Consider the following 12,306-nt stretch of genomic DNA (forward strand, 5'->3'; position numbering starts at 1 on the left):
AGCACAAAAGAGGATGGGGGCACACAAAAGAGGATGGGGGCACCACAAAACAGGATGGGGGGCAGTACATATTATGGGGGCAGCACATAACAGGGTGGGGGCAGCACAAAAGAGGATGGGGGAGCAGGGTGGGGGCACACAAAAGAGGATGGGGGCACACAAAAGAGGATGGGGGCAGCACAAAACAGGATGGGGGCAGTACATATCATTATGGGGGCAGCACATAACAGGGTGGGGGCAGCACAAAAGAGGATGGGGAGCAGGATGGGGGCAGCACAAAAGAGGATGGGGGCACACAAAAGAGGATGGGGGCAGCACAAAACAGGATGGGGGCAGTACATATTATGGGGGCAGCACATAACAGGGTGGGGGCAGCACAAAAGAGGATGGGGGAGCAGGGTGGGGGCACACAAAAGAGGATGGGGCAGCACAAAACAGGATGGGGGCAGTACATATCATTATGGGGGGCAGCACATAACAGGGTGGGGGCAGCACAAAAGAGGATGGGAGAGCAGGATGGGGGCAGCACAAAATAGGATGGGGGCAGCACAAAACAGGATGGGAGCAGCACATATCATTATGTGGGCAGCACAAAAGAGGATGGGGCAGCACAAAAGAAGATGGGGGCACACAAAAGAGGATGGGGGCAGCACATATCATTATGTGGGCAGCACAAAAGAGGATGGGGCAGCACAAAAGATGATGGGGGCACACAAAAGAGGATGGGGGCAGCACATATCATTATGGGGGCAGCACAAAAGAGGATGGGGCAGCACAAAAGATGATGGGGACACACAAAAGAGGATGGGGGCAGCACAAAACAGGAGGGGGGCAGCACAAAAGAGGATGGGGACACAGCATGGGGTAGCACAAACCAGGATAGGGGCAGCACAAAACAGGAGGGGGGCAGCACAAAAGAGGATGGGGTAGCACATATCATTATGGGGGCAGCACAAAAGAGGATGGGGCAGCACAAAAGATGATGGGGCACACAAAAGAGGATGGGGGCAGCACAAAACAGGAGGGGGGCAGCACAAAAGAGGATGCGGACGCAGGATGGGGACAGCACAAACGAGGATGGGGGCAGCACATATCATTATGGGGGCAGCAAAAAAGAGGATGGGGCAGCACAAAAGAGGATGGGGGAGCAGGATGGGGGCAGCACATATCATTATGGGGCAGCACAAAAGAGGATGGAGCATAGGATGGGGACAGCACAAACGAGGATGGGGGCAGCAAAAAAGAGGATGGGGCAGTACAAAACAAGAGGGGGGCAGCACAAAAGAGGATGGGGGCAGCACATATCATTATGGGGGCAGCACAAAAGAGGATGGGGGCAGCACAAAAGAGGATGGGGGAGCAGGATGGGGCAGCACATATCATTATGAGGACAGCACAAAAGAGGATGGGGTAGCACAAAAGAGGATGGGGGAGCAGGATGGGGCAGCACGTATCATTATGGGGACAGCACAAAAGAGGATGGGGGCAGCACAAAAGAGGATGGGGGAGCAGGATGGGGCAGCACATATCATTATGAGGACAGCACAAAAGAGGATGGGGCACAGGATGGGGGCAGCACAAACGAGGATGGGGGCGCACAAAAGAGGATGGGGCAGTACAAAACAAGAGGGGGGGGCAGCACAAAAGAGGATGGGGATGCAGGATGGGGACAGCACAAAAGAGGATGGGGACAGCACATATCATTATGGGGGCAGCACAAAAGAAGATGGGGCAGCACAAAAGAGGATGGGGGCACAGGATGGGGGCAGCACAAAAGAGGATTGGGGCAGCACAAATGAGGATGGGGGCAGCACATAACAGGATGGGGGCAGCACATAACAGGATGGGAACTGTACATAACAGGATGGGGGCAGCACATAACAGGATGGGGGAGCACATAACAGGATGGGGGCAGCACATAACATGATGGGGGCAGCACATAACAGGATGGGGGCAGCACATAACAGGATGGGGGAGCACATAACAGGATGGGGGCAGCACATAACAGGATGGGGGCAGCACATAACAGGATGGGGGCAGCACATAACAGGATGGGGGACCAGGATGGGGGCAGCACATATCATTATGGGGCAGCACAAAAGAGGATGGAGCACAGGATGGGGGCAGCACAAACGAGGATGGGGGCAGCAAAAAAGAGGATGAGGCAGTACAAAACAAGAGGGGGACAGCACAAAAGAGGATGGGGGCAGCACATATCATTATGGGGGCAGCACAAAAGAGGATGGGGGCAGCACAAAAGAGGATGGGGGAGCAGGATGGGGCAGCACATATCATTATGAGGACAGCACAAAAGAGGATGGGGGTAGCACAAAAGAGGATGGGGGAGCAGGATGGGGCAGCACGTATCATTATGGGGACAGCACAAAAGAGGATGGGGGCAGCACAAAAGAGGATGGGGGAGCAGGATGGGGCAGCACATATCATTATGAGGACAGCACAAAAGAGGATGGGGGCAGCACAAAAGAGGATGGGGGAGCAGGATGGGGCAGCACATATCATTATGGGGCAGCACAAAAGAGGATGGGGCACAGGATGGGGGCAGCACAAACGAGGATGGGGGCGCACAAAAGAGGATGGGGCAGTACAAAATAAGAGGGGGGGCAGCACAAAAGAGGATGGGGATGCAGGATGGGGACAGCACAAAAGAGGATGGGGACAGCACATATCATTATTGGGGCAGCACAAAAGAAGATGGGGGCAGCACAAAAGAGGATTGGGAGCAGGATGGGGGCAGCACATATCATTATGGGGCAGCACAAAGAGGATGGGGCACAGGATGGGACAGCACAAACGAGGATGGGGCAGCACAAAAGAGAATGGGGGTAGCACAAAAGAGGATGGGGACGCAGGATGGGGGCAGCACATATCATTATGGGGGCAGCACAAAAGAGGATGGGGCAGCACAAAAGAGGATGGGGGCACAGGATGGGGGCAGCACAAAAGAGGATTGGGGCAGCACAAATGAGGATGGGGCAGCACAAAAGAGGATGGGGGCACAGGATGGGGGCAGCACAAAAGAGGATTGGGGCAGCACAAAAGAGGATTGGGGCAGCGCATAACAGGATGGGGGCAGCACATAACAGGATGGGGGAGCACATAACAGGATGGGGGAGCACATAACAGGATGGGGGCAGCACATAACAGGATGGGAACTGTACATAACAGGATGGGGGCAGCACATAACAGGATGGGGGAGCACATAACAGGATGGGGGCAGCACATAACATGATGGGGGCAGCACATAACAGGATGGGGGCAGCACATAACAGGATGGGGGACCAGGATGGGGGAGCACATGCCAGTATGGGGGAGCATGGACCAGGATGGGGGAACAAATGCCAGGATGGGGGAGCATGGACCAGGATGGGGGAGCATATGCCAGGATGGGGGAGCATGTAGCAATAAAAATGCTCGCCACACGAGCATAGAACGGGCTCAATAGCATGATTAGTCCTCCAGAGCAAGAGACGGGAGAAAAGCTGAAGGACACCTTGGAAATCAGGATTTCCATGGAGCCTTTAGAAGTTTGTAACTTGCCACTTGTTCTTGCTCTCTCGTTAAATCATTTAGTTGGGGCAATTGTGTTGCTTTGTTCAAGACTGATAGAATCTTACATGGTGGTCCCTTTAAGCTAGAACAATCCCTGCCGTAACCTTAAACCCAAGATTTATAGGTCTGTGTGGGAATTTTGGGCAGAGTCCTACAAAACATTCACCTCTAACCTCCTGCTTGTAATAGCCGTGCTATTTCATCAGATTGTACAGAAGTCGAACCATTACTAGAAAAAAGGTGAGAAGTGGACTATTTGCATTACTCCATGCACAATTTATTGGTGTAAGAATTAACAATGCCCTCACTGGTTCAGTCTTGGAAATTAACTTGCCAATGATTCAATGTAGTATCTGTATTGGAGGGCTTACTATTCTATGCATAAATGTATAAAAATATTCTAGCGAAATTAGGGGTTTTCTCAAGAACAATCTTCAGGAACGTGCCTTGCCTCCCAGCTCCCTGTTTCCCGGGGGCCAATGCATTCCTAATGATTGACATTTCAGACCAATGGCACTCTCCGATGCTAAAAGCAAAGGCAGCTTTACCTCTGCAGCATCAGATAAACTGAGCGCTTGCAAGCTCTATAGCAAACAGCTCGTAAGCACTGCACTCTTTGTCTAAGAGGCTGACAACCACCTAAGCAAAAAGCAGTAAACTATAAAAGTAAAAATATCTCCATTCTTGAGGAATTTTAATAATTTTTTCAATTAACTTAGTAATTTTGGCCAATTTTCATGTTGAGACAACCTTTTTAATGTTGTGTCTCTATACTGAAGACTGTACAACAATATTGTATTTATAATCAACACAAACTCAAAGAGTTGAAAAGATTTGCCTCCGTTGACTGTGATGGTGATGTGTACTAATTTAATTGTGTTACCTGTGCCCACAGCTTGCAAAAGGAAAGAGCAAGAGCAAACCAAAGCCGAAAGAAATCACGTTCCTAAGAGGCACCGCTTGGTCTTCACCGATATCCAGCGACGCACGCTACATGCCATTTTTCATGAGAACCAGAGGCCCTCCAAGGAATTGCAGATCACCATCGCCCAACAGCTTGGTCTTGAGCTGTCCACTGTCAGCAACTTCTTCATGAATGCTCGCAGGAGAAGCTTGGACAAGTGGATGGATGAGGGTCATGGGCGTCCTCCATCCTCTTCCAGTTCTTTATCATCCAAAGGTGGCTTAGCCATTGCTTGCACCAAAGCATGAAAAAGATGCCTATAGCTCTATCAACCAAAGATAGTATCAGCCCAGCCTTCATTGTCATCACTTCTCCATTTTGGACCTCGATATGTCTTAAGGACAAAATGACTCATAAAAGTTAATATGAGGGCAAGACTGGTCCATGCTTTACCGTCATTCATTGCGGTCATTTGGCTGATACATGTTCTAGGACTATAGACTAGTCTATACACGGTCATTATTTATTTTATATGACACTGTCTGCACACAGCGCACTACAATTTATACAGGTATCATCTACGCTTGCCCGGTCAGTAATGGTTGGTTGGCAATGGGTCTGTTGGTTGGTTCACCACCAATCATGATTGGGTGACAACAAGTCTTTTGATAGGTTCACCACCAATGATGGTTGGGTAGCAACTGTTTTTTTCGTTGGTTCACCACCAATGTCGGTTGGGTGGCAACAAGTCTTTTGGTAGGTTCACCACCAGAGATGTTTCGTATTCATATGCTACAGCACCGAAGTTTGTGAAAAGTTGCAAAAATGTTTTTAGGGCATGAGCTTGACACTAGCGACCTGTGGGTGAATAATCAAGAAGGCATGCAGACTGGTTCTCACCTGCTCCTCTGCCATGCCCAACGTATGATGTCAAACTCTCATCGAGCTTTTTATTTTAGACACTACATGAAAATGACTTTCAATAGCTACCTCTGAATAGAGTTGATAGTGATGGGCTGTTGAAATACTTCATACTAATCTCAGCTAACCTCAAATAAGGCTCTATCTTGCATTAATCTAAGGGCAAGAGGCGGTAGTCATAAATGGGTTGTAAATAGTGTTATGTTTCATCTTTTGGATTGACAGCATTTTTCTGGCAGTGCCTTCAAGATGAATAACATACTACACAGAGAGGCACATGATGGTTCATCCAGTAGTAGAGACTGTCTTCTCTACTCTTCTATCGGCCAACCATGGTCTTAGCCACTAAGCCCTACCACCGCCTTCTTGTTTTTTGGAGGGCAAACTTTGCAGGCACAATGTTGACCACTTGAACGCATGTTGTCCAGGTCAGTATAGAAATTGCTGTGCAAGTTTTGAACAAGTAAAACTGGTGGAGACCCTCAACAAAAATGTCCAATATCATGCCTCATCGGACAAAATGCATATGCAATTCCCAGACACCTGACTAGTAGGAGGTAATAAACCTTAGAAGGACCCAAAATAGTGGTCATTCTGTTAGTAGGAAGGTTCTCCTCCGTATTCAAATGCCACCTTTAGTTGAGTTTACGTAAATTTCCATTTAATTTTTTATATGTTTTTTTTCTTTTTAACATTTCCCTTCTTCCATTATGAAGTCATAATAACCCTAAGTTGATGTACCCAACTTGATCATTAGTGGTCTCCTACTTTAGGTCTGTAGATATTTACCACATACTTGCTTGATCTTAGTTGAATCTTTGTAGACATATTCATGTTTGGGCTCATTTTTCAAGACCAACTTGCTGAAATAACCCCCAAACCATCCATAGTGGACTGAGTGTAGAAAAAGGTCTGTGTAACGATAAATAATTCCCTATCCCCACAGTAAGAGATTCTATTATCTCAGTCACCAGCTTGTGTAGCGAAGATCCCATCCACAGCGGTAAAAATTCAAAGCTTTGTGTTGCGACTTTGAAAAGGTGTTGACCTTTTTCGCCTTTAGAAGCTAAGGGCTGCAGTCTGGAAGTACAGCCGGACCCTCCCCAGGCTCTTTTCATTTTTACTCCTGACCAGCTGACGGGGAATTAGTGAGTTCAATAGAACAGTAGGAGATTAGAGGAGGTAAGGGTTGGAAGGTCAAGTCACTCTCCATCCAGTGATCATATCCTCTGGGGGGAAATCACTAACCCTTTGACTTCCAGAGTCATCTCCAATGTTTTGTTTTGGCTTTTACACTTACACTATCAATTCAACCATATTTTTAATAATGGAGAAAAATTGTCAGGTTCTAGTGGTAGAGAGTATACAGTAAAATCTTTTGATGTGGCACATTGTGATGTTTGAATAGCGGCCAATGGTGTAACGTTCCCTCATGCAACCAGCCATGGCCATAGATAGAATGACACTGCTCTTCAGATAACTGTTTAATTACTCTACAGTGCTCCAACTGGAGAAATGGAGCATAGAGAATGGTTGCTGTTCAGATAAAGCAAATACTAGGCGGCCATTTTAGCACCATGATTTCCAACGAAAATACCTTCCTTCCTCCCCCAACCTCCCTCCCTACACATCTTTAATATCTGTCTGTCATGATATTATGGATGGAAATATAACATCATATTGATTGTCCGTATTGACCTGTTTTACATGATGTTATCTGGTCACGGAGATTGGTCGGTAGGAATGTAACGTTACACCAAAGTGGAAATTCCCCATTAAAGTAGTCGATGTGTATGTTTATGATGTAGGTCATTTTATTGGAATTTAATATGGATCTATTGGTAAAACTACGCTATTCATGAGTACAGTGAGGGCTAGAAGCCACAATCTGGTGACCTCAACAATAGCAGATACAAGTAGTCCAACGTAGGAGACTTGTGTGGTGGGAATAGGCTTGTACCATTGACACCATAGTGGCATACATGCCATAAGGCTGTAGTACGCTGTCATAGAGGAAAGGGCAAAACAAGACCAGTACATTAGGACCACCTGGTCAAGTTTTTCGATACCTCACCTCCATTAAAGTTCCTTCTCAAAATTTGCATGAAACCATATTTAGAAGAAAGTAGTCACATGGTACAGATCGGAGGTACGGACTTCTTTTCTTTTCTTTTTTTTTTGTCATTGGCATGACTAAACTGGCATATCAATATAGTTCTACCTCATTCTTAGGGGTTATAAAAATATTAGTCTTGACGGGTATTTGTAATATAGCTGTAGGCCAACTATGAGGTCCAGGATGAATGATATATGAAATATGTAATAATTGAGCATTCTACAACATGGTTTCCTACGCAACAGAGGTGTATGTAGAGGACCTGGGGGTCTTTCTTTGGGTTGGTACGATCATAAAGCTTCTACTGGGTCTTTCATAGTAGAGAAGGGGTAACAAGAGCTTGAAACAGGTCTAGTCATGAGTCAAGGAGGTGGTATAACCTAAGCTGGGTCCTCTCCTTCATGTATATACGCCCATATCAGCCTCAAGGGCTAAAATGAAGTCAAATGTGGCACAGTGTTCATCATCTAGTGGGTACAGTCGATGATGCACCTGCTAATCATTTTTTTCATTCATTGTGCTCTGACAACGCACATAAAATGACTGTTCTACAGGTCCAAAATGGTGGAGCGCCTCACCGAACTCATCCTTTTCGTTATCTAATTGATACCAAAGAAGAAATGTATGCGCTTGACAATTGTTTTGTAACCCACAACATGGCTGCCATGGCTTTTGTGAGTTCGTATTTTTTTGGGGGTGGATGTAGAATTACAGGGATGGGAGTGACAAGTGGAGGTGAAATTCATGGGATTGAGTGGATCCAATGGAAACCTAGTTGGCTAAAATTGGAAATCGAGCAATTGAATTGGGTGTACCAGACGAATTAGTGACAAGGTGACACTTTAGGGTTAAAAGAACAAATCGGAAACAATCGCTGAGCGACAATTCAATTTTACGGGTTTTTTTTTTGTATCTTTGAAACAGTATTAAACTTAAAAAAAGTGCAATCCTATGAGAAAATTACCTGCAAGATGACGATGTTAGTAATGTATTTATGTATTTATTTATTCCCTCTGCAAATTCACGATTTACATGCCGGACGCAGTAATCTGTGAGACGCCACATTTTATTTTCCCAGAATTCCATTTTATGTTAAAGTCAAAATGGGTTGTATGAGATTAGATGAAAGGATCTCCTTGGTTTACCTTCTGTTATTGCAGCTCAGACCTGACATGTAGTAATACCCGACGTGGCCCACAAAGAAGAGTGGCGCTGTTTCTGGAAATATTCCACTTTTTTTTCTTTACACAAATCCATAAATACTTCAACTGGTGAAAAATTAATGAATATGATTTCTTAATTATGTATTATTATTATATTATGTATTTATTTAATTTTTAATTATTTAATTCATTAATGGTGGACCATTATCAGAGAAGCAACATTTGATAGTTGTTCTATAAACTCCTGTCAGCTATTGGGATCCATGAAATGACCTACAGGTGTCAATCTTGCACCTAGGGCTTTAGTCGGAGACTTATAGCTACATTTTATAGAGAATGAACCTTAGAAAAAAATTGTTTTTGCTAGGGAAAATGGAAGTGAAATTTTTCTCATTAGCACCAAATATCCCAAAAGGCGTCTTCACATAAGGGTATGTTCACATAGATGTTTTTTTCAAGGTTTTTGGTACTGATTCTGCACCACAATCCACATCAAAAACCGCTTGCAACAAAACTTCCGAATCATTTGAATGAGAAAACAGTAAATATATTGCTATTTTTTCCACTCTTTTTTTTTAACAAGTATTAGAAAAAGCGTCATGTCAATTCTTTGACATTGCGCATTTTTTATCGGAGAGTTTTTAAAGAGGAAACTTACCTTATGTGCATCAAAACCGTGCCGAAAAAAGTTGTCGAAAGCTACATCAAAACTGTGACAAAAACGCGGGTCATTGCAAAAACCACACCAAAATCCACTGGGTTTTTAAAAGCAATTTTTATATGTGGATTTGTCAGCAACTTCTTTCAGGAATTTTTGGAGAAGAAACCCTCCAAAAACAAGGAGGAGGTAAAAAATCATAATATTTGATTGGAAAATTTCTGCGGCAAAAACTCCTGCAAAGAAACTCAATGTGAAGATACCCTAAGATTGTGCACATTTTTTGGAGCAGAAACTCTCCAAAAACTCAATGCTCCTCAAAAAGTTGGAGGCTCTGCTCAGTTTCTGCTCTGTAAACTCTGCAAAAAGACTCCTTGTGCTCATAGCGGGAACTCTATGTTTTTGAGGAGTTTTATCTTATAAGGAGGATTTGGAGTGTTTCCATACCAAAAGCTGAGAGTACGTTCATACTGAATATGTTTTAGGAATTTTTGAAAAGGGAACTGAGCAGAAATTCTTCAAAGCCCTCCTCCAGATCTCAAAACTCCAAAAAATTTAAAATTTACTCTCAGTGGGTATGAGCACACTAAGTTTTTTTTGCTACGAAACTGACCAAAATCCCCAAGATTTTAAGCTTTGCATTTTTGAGAAGGATTTGAAGAGTTTCTTCTCAGTTTCCTCTTGGTCTCTGTTCCAAAAAATACTCAAAAACTGTGTGCTCATAGCCTATTTCTCCTCTGAAAACTCAGCAAAAAAAAACGACTTGTGCACACGGCTTTTGATTGGACAGCGCATAGTTTGGAGAGGTTTCATTAAGGATCAGCTCTGAAGCAGTGACCATGCGCTTTATTTTTTCCACCAGGTGTTTTTTAAAACCTCTTCAGGGGAAAAAAAAAAGCTAAAAAAAACCCTCCTCACATGAACAGCAAAGTGGATTTCTATTAGAAATGAGTTGGGAAAGTTTTGAAGCAGTTGTTGAGGAGGATTTTGGAGTTGATCCACTCAAAAAAAAAGAAACTGAGTGTGAACATACCCTTAACATCCAGAATGATCGCGTCTATGATTGTTCATTTCTTTCCGGTTCGTCCATACAGTGTTCCAGCTGTGCATTTTACTATCTATATAAATATATATATTACACATATAGGAGGGAGAGGAAACTTGAATGTTTAAACTTTGTTATTTGTGCTGATTAACCAAAGTCTTTTTGCTTGTACACATTTTAAAAACACGTACATTTTATACCAAAGTTTTTTCTCTGATACCTCATCGTGTGGTTTGTCCGTGGTGATGTTACGCAGAAATTAAATGTCCTTTCTTGAAAGATTAAAGGCTTGAGAGTGCGTTTTGCTTTCACAAAATTATTAATACCGGGCCGTTGGCGGTCCAAATACAGGCTCCGTTCATACTAACAGTCACATCCTTGAGTTTGGAAATTGGAAACACCAAAAATAACCCCCAAAAAATCACTTCATCACCATTGATGGAGAACTGTACCGCACAATCACCAAGGACTGGGTACAACACTACATCACTGGTACTCGAAGACTAGGGAGCAGCATCATAACCCTCTTCCGCTGCAGCCAATTTTCAATTTTGCACTGATCTGACACCATACTCCCAAACTTGACATAGGACATAATAGTACATCCCAGATTGGGAAGGGATTAAATAATTGCTCAGAGGGTACATCTTTCTCATTAATTCATCCAAAAACCAAACAAGCGACGCTCCTCTACACATTGGCCTTGGTTGAGCAGGCTCTTAATCAATCTCAAAATCTTTTAACACCTAATACCCCATGGGAGGAGCAGGACCAAGTTAAAAATTTTTATATCGGTTGCCCAAGAACTTCAAGTTACTCCTCTGATGCCAAACTACCCACCATGAGTAAATCCTGCTTACTTCTATACAGAACCCATCTTTGGTTAAAACTACAAATTCTACGAGAAGGCTCATTGGAGATATTGTGAAAAAAAGCCTCAAGGAATTATGTTATCTGTGTGAATTAATGTTGCCGTACGAACAAATGTATTTCCACATCTGGACATGGTTCAGAACAGTAGTCCTTCGTGAGTATCATCAAAGCCCCTATAGATCTCATACATTAATAAAAAATTATATCCAGCCTTGCCTCGGGTGCCAATTAAAGTTGAATAAATCTTCCGAGATTAGATTTGCCGTCCGGTTGTCCTAGCAGAACCAATTTTGATAGATTCACTAAGGGTTGGTAGTTTACTGATTAGATGCAGTAATAACCATTTGGAATTGGTAATGAAACTTCAGAATACAACGTTATTGGGCCTTGAGTATTGTATAATATCTGGAGCCATTTTTTTTTATTCGATTCACCCTGACAGTCACCATCATATTCAGTATCACCTTAACTTTCAACAATAGAGAGTTCTTGCTAACATTTTTGGCTCTTGACAAAACAGAGATTTATGAAATCCATGACCATTACTGTTTCTCTGCCAAAAACATCTAATTATAGGTGGCTCAATCAGTAATGTCTCTTGAGGTCAACTTTACCTGGGATGGGGAGTGACCTGATATCTGAAAAGGGACTGTCGAAAATGGGTCTTTAGGAAGAGAAGACCATTTAGCCACCCAAGAGGTCCAGTTTATCATCATTGGTTGTCCTAACAGAAATAATTTCAGTGATGTCTCTTGTGGTCTACTTAACTTGGGATGGGGAATGACCTGATATCTGAAAAGGGACTGTCAAAACTGAGTAACGTCTTAAAGAAGAGAAGATATCTTTAGTCGTCAACTTGATTTGAGAGGTGGAGTGATCTATCATCTGAAAAGGGACTGTCAAAACTGTGTAACATCTTTAAGAAGAGAAGATGTCTCTTGTGGGCACCCTGACTATGGAGGGGGGATGTCTTTAAGAAGAGAAGATGTGTCTTATGGTCAACGTGACTTGGAATGGAGAGTGACCTGATAGCTGAAAAGGGACTGTTGAAACTGG

At 43.7% G+C, this 12,306-nt stretch overlaps 1 protein-coding gene across 1 annotated transcript in view; it reads left to right on the top strand.

Moving 5' to 3' along the window:
* The window catches only part of LOC141154096 (hepatocyte nuclear factor 6-like), a 30,030-nt gene extending 19,403 nt beyond the window's left edge, over positions 1-10,627 (top strand). The window contains exon 3 of the mRNA XM_073639545.1: positions 4,466-10,627. Within this exon, the coding sequence (XP_073495646.1) occupies positions 4,466-4,782 (317 nt within the window). The 3' untranslated portion in view covers positions 4,783-10,627. The remainder of the gene's footprint in view (positions 1-4,465) is intronic.
* Positions 10,628-12,306: the final 1,679 nt, after the last annotated feature.

This window comes from Phyllobates terribilis, unplaced genomic scaffold (genome assembly GCF_046119375.1).
Source record: "Phyllobates terribilis strain yellow unplaced genomic scaffold, ASM4611937v1 Scaffold_7__3_contigs__length_470593459, whole genome shotgun sequence".
NCBI lineage: Eukaryota > Metazoa > Chordata > Amphibia > Anura > Dendrobatidae > Phyllobates > Phyllobates terribilis.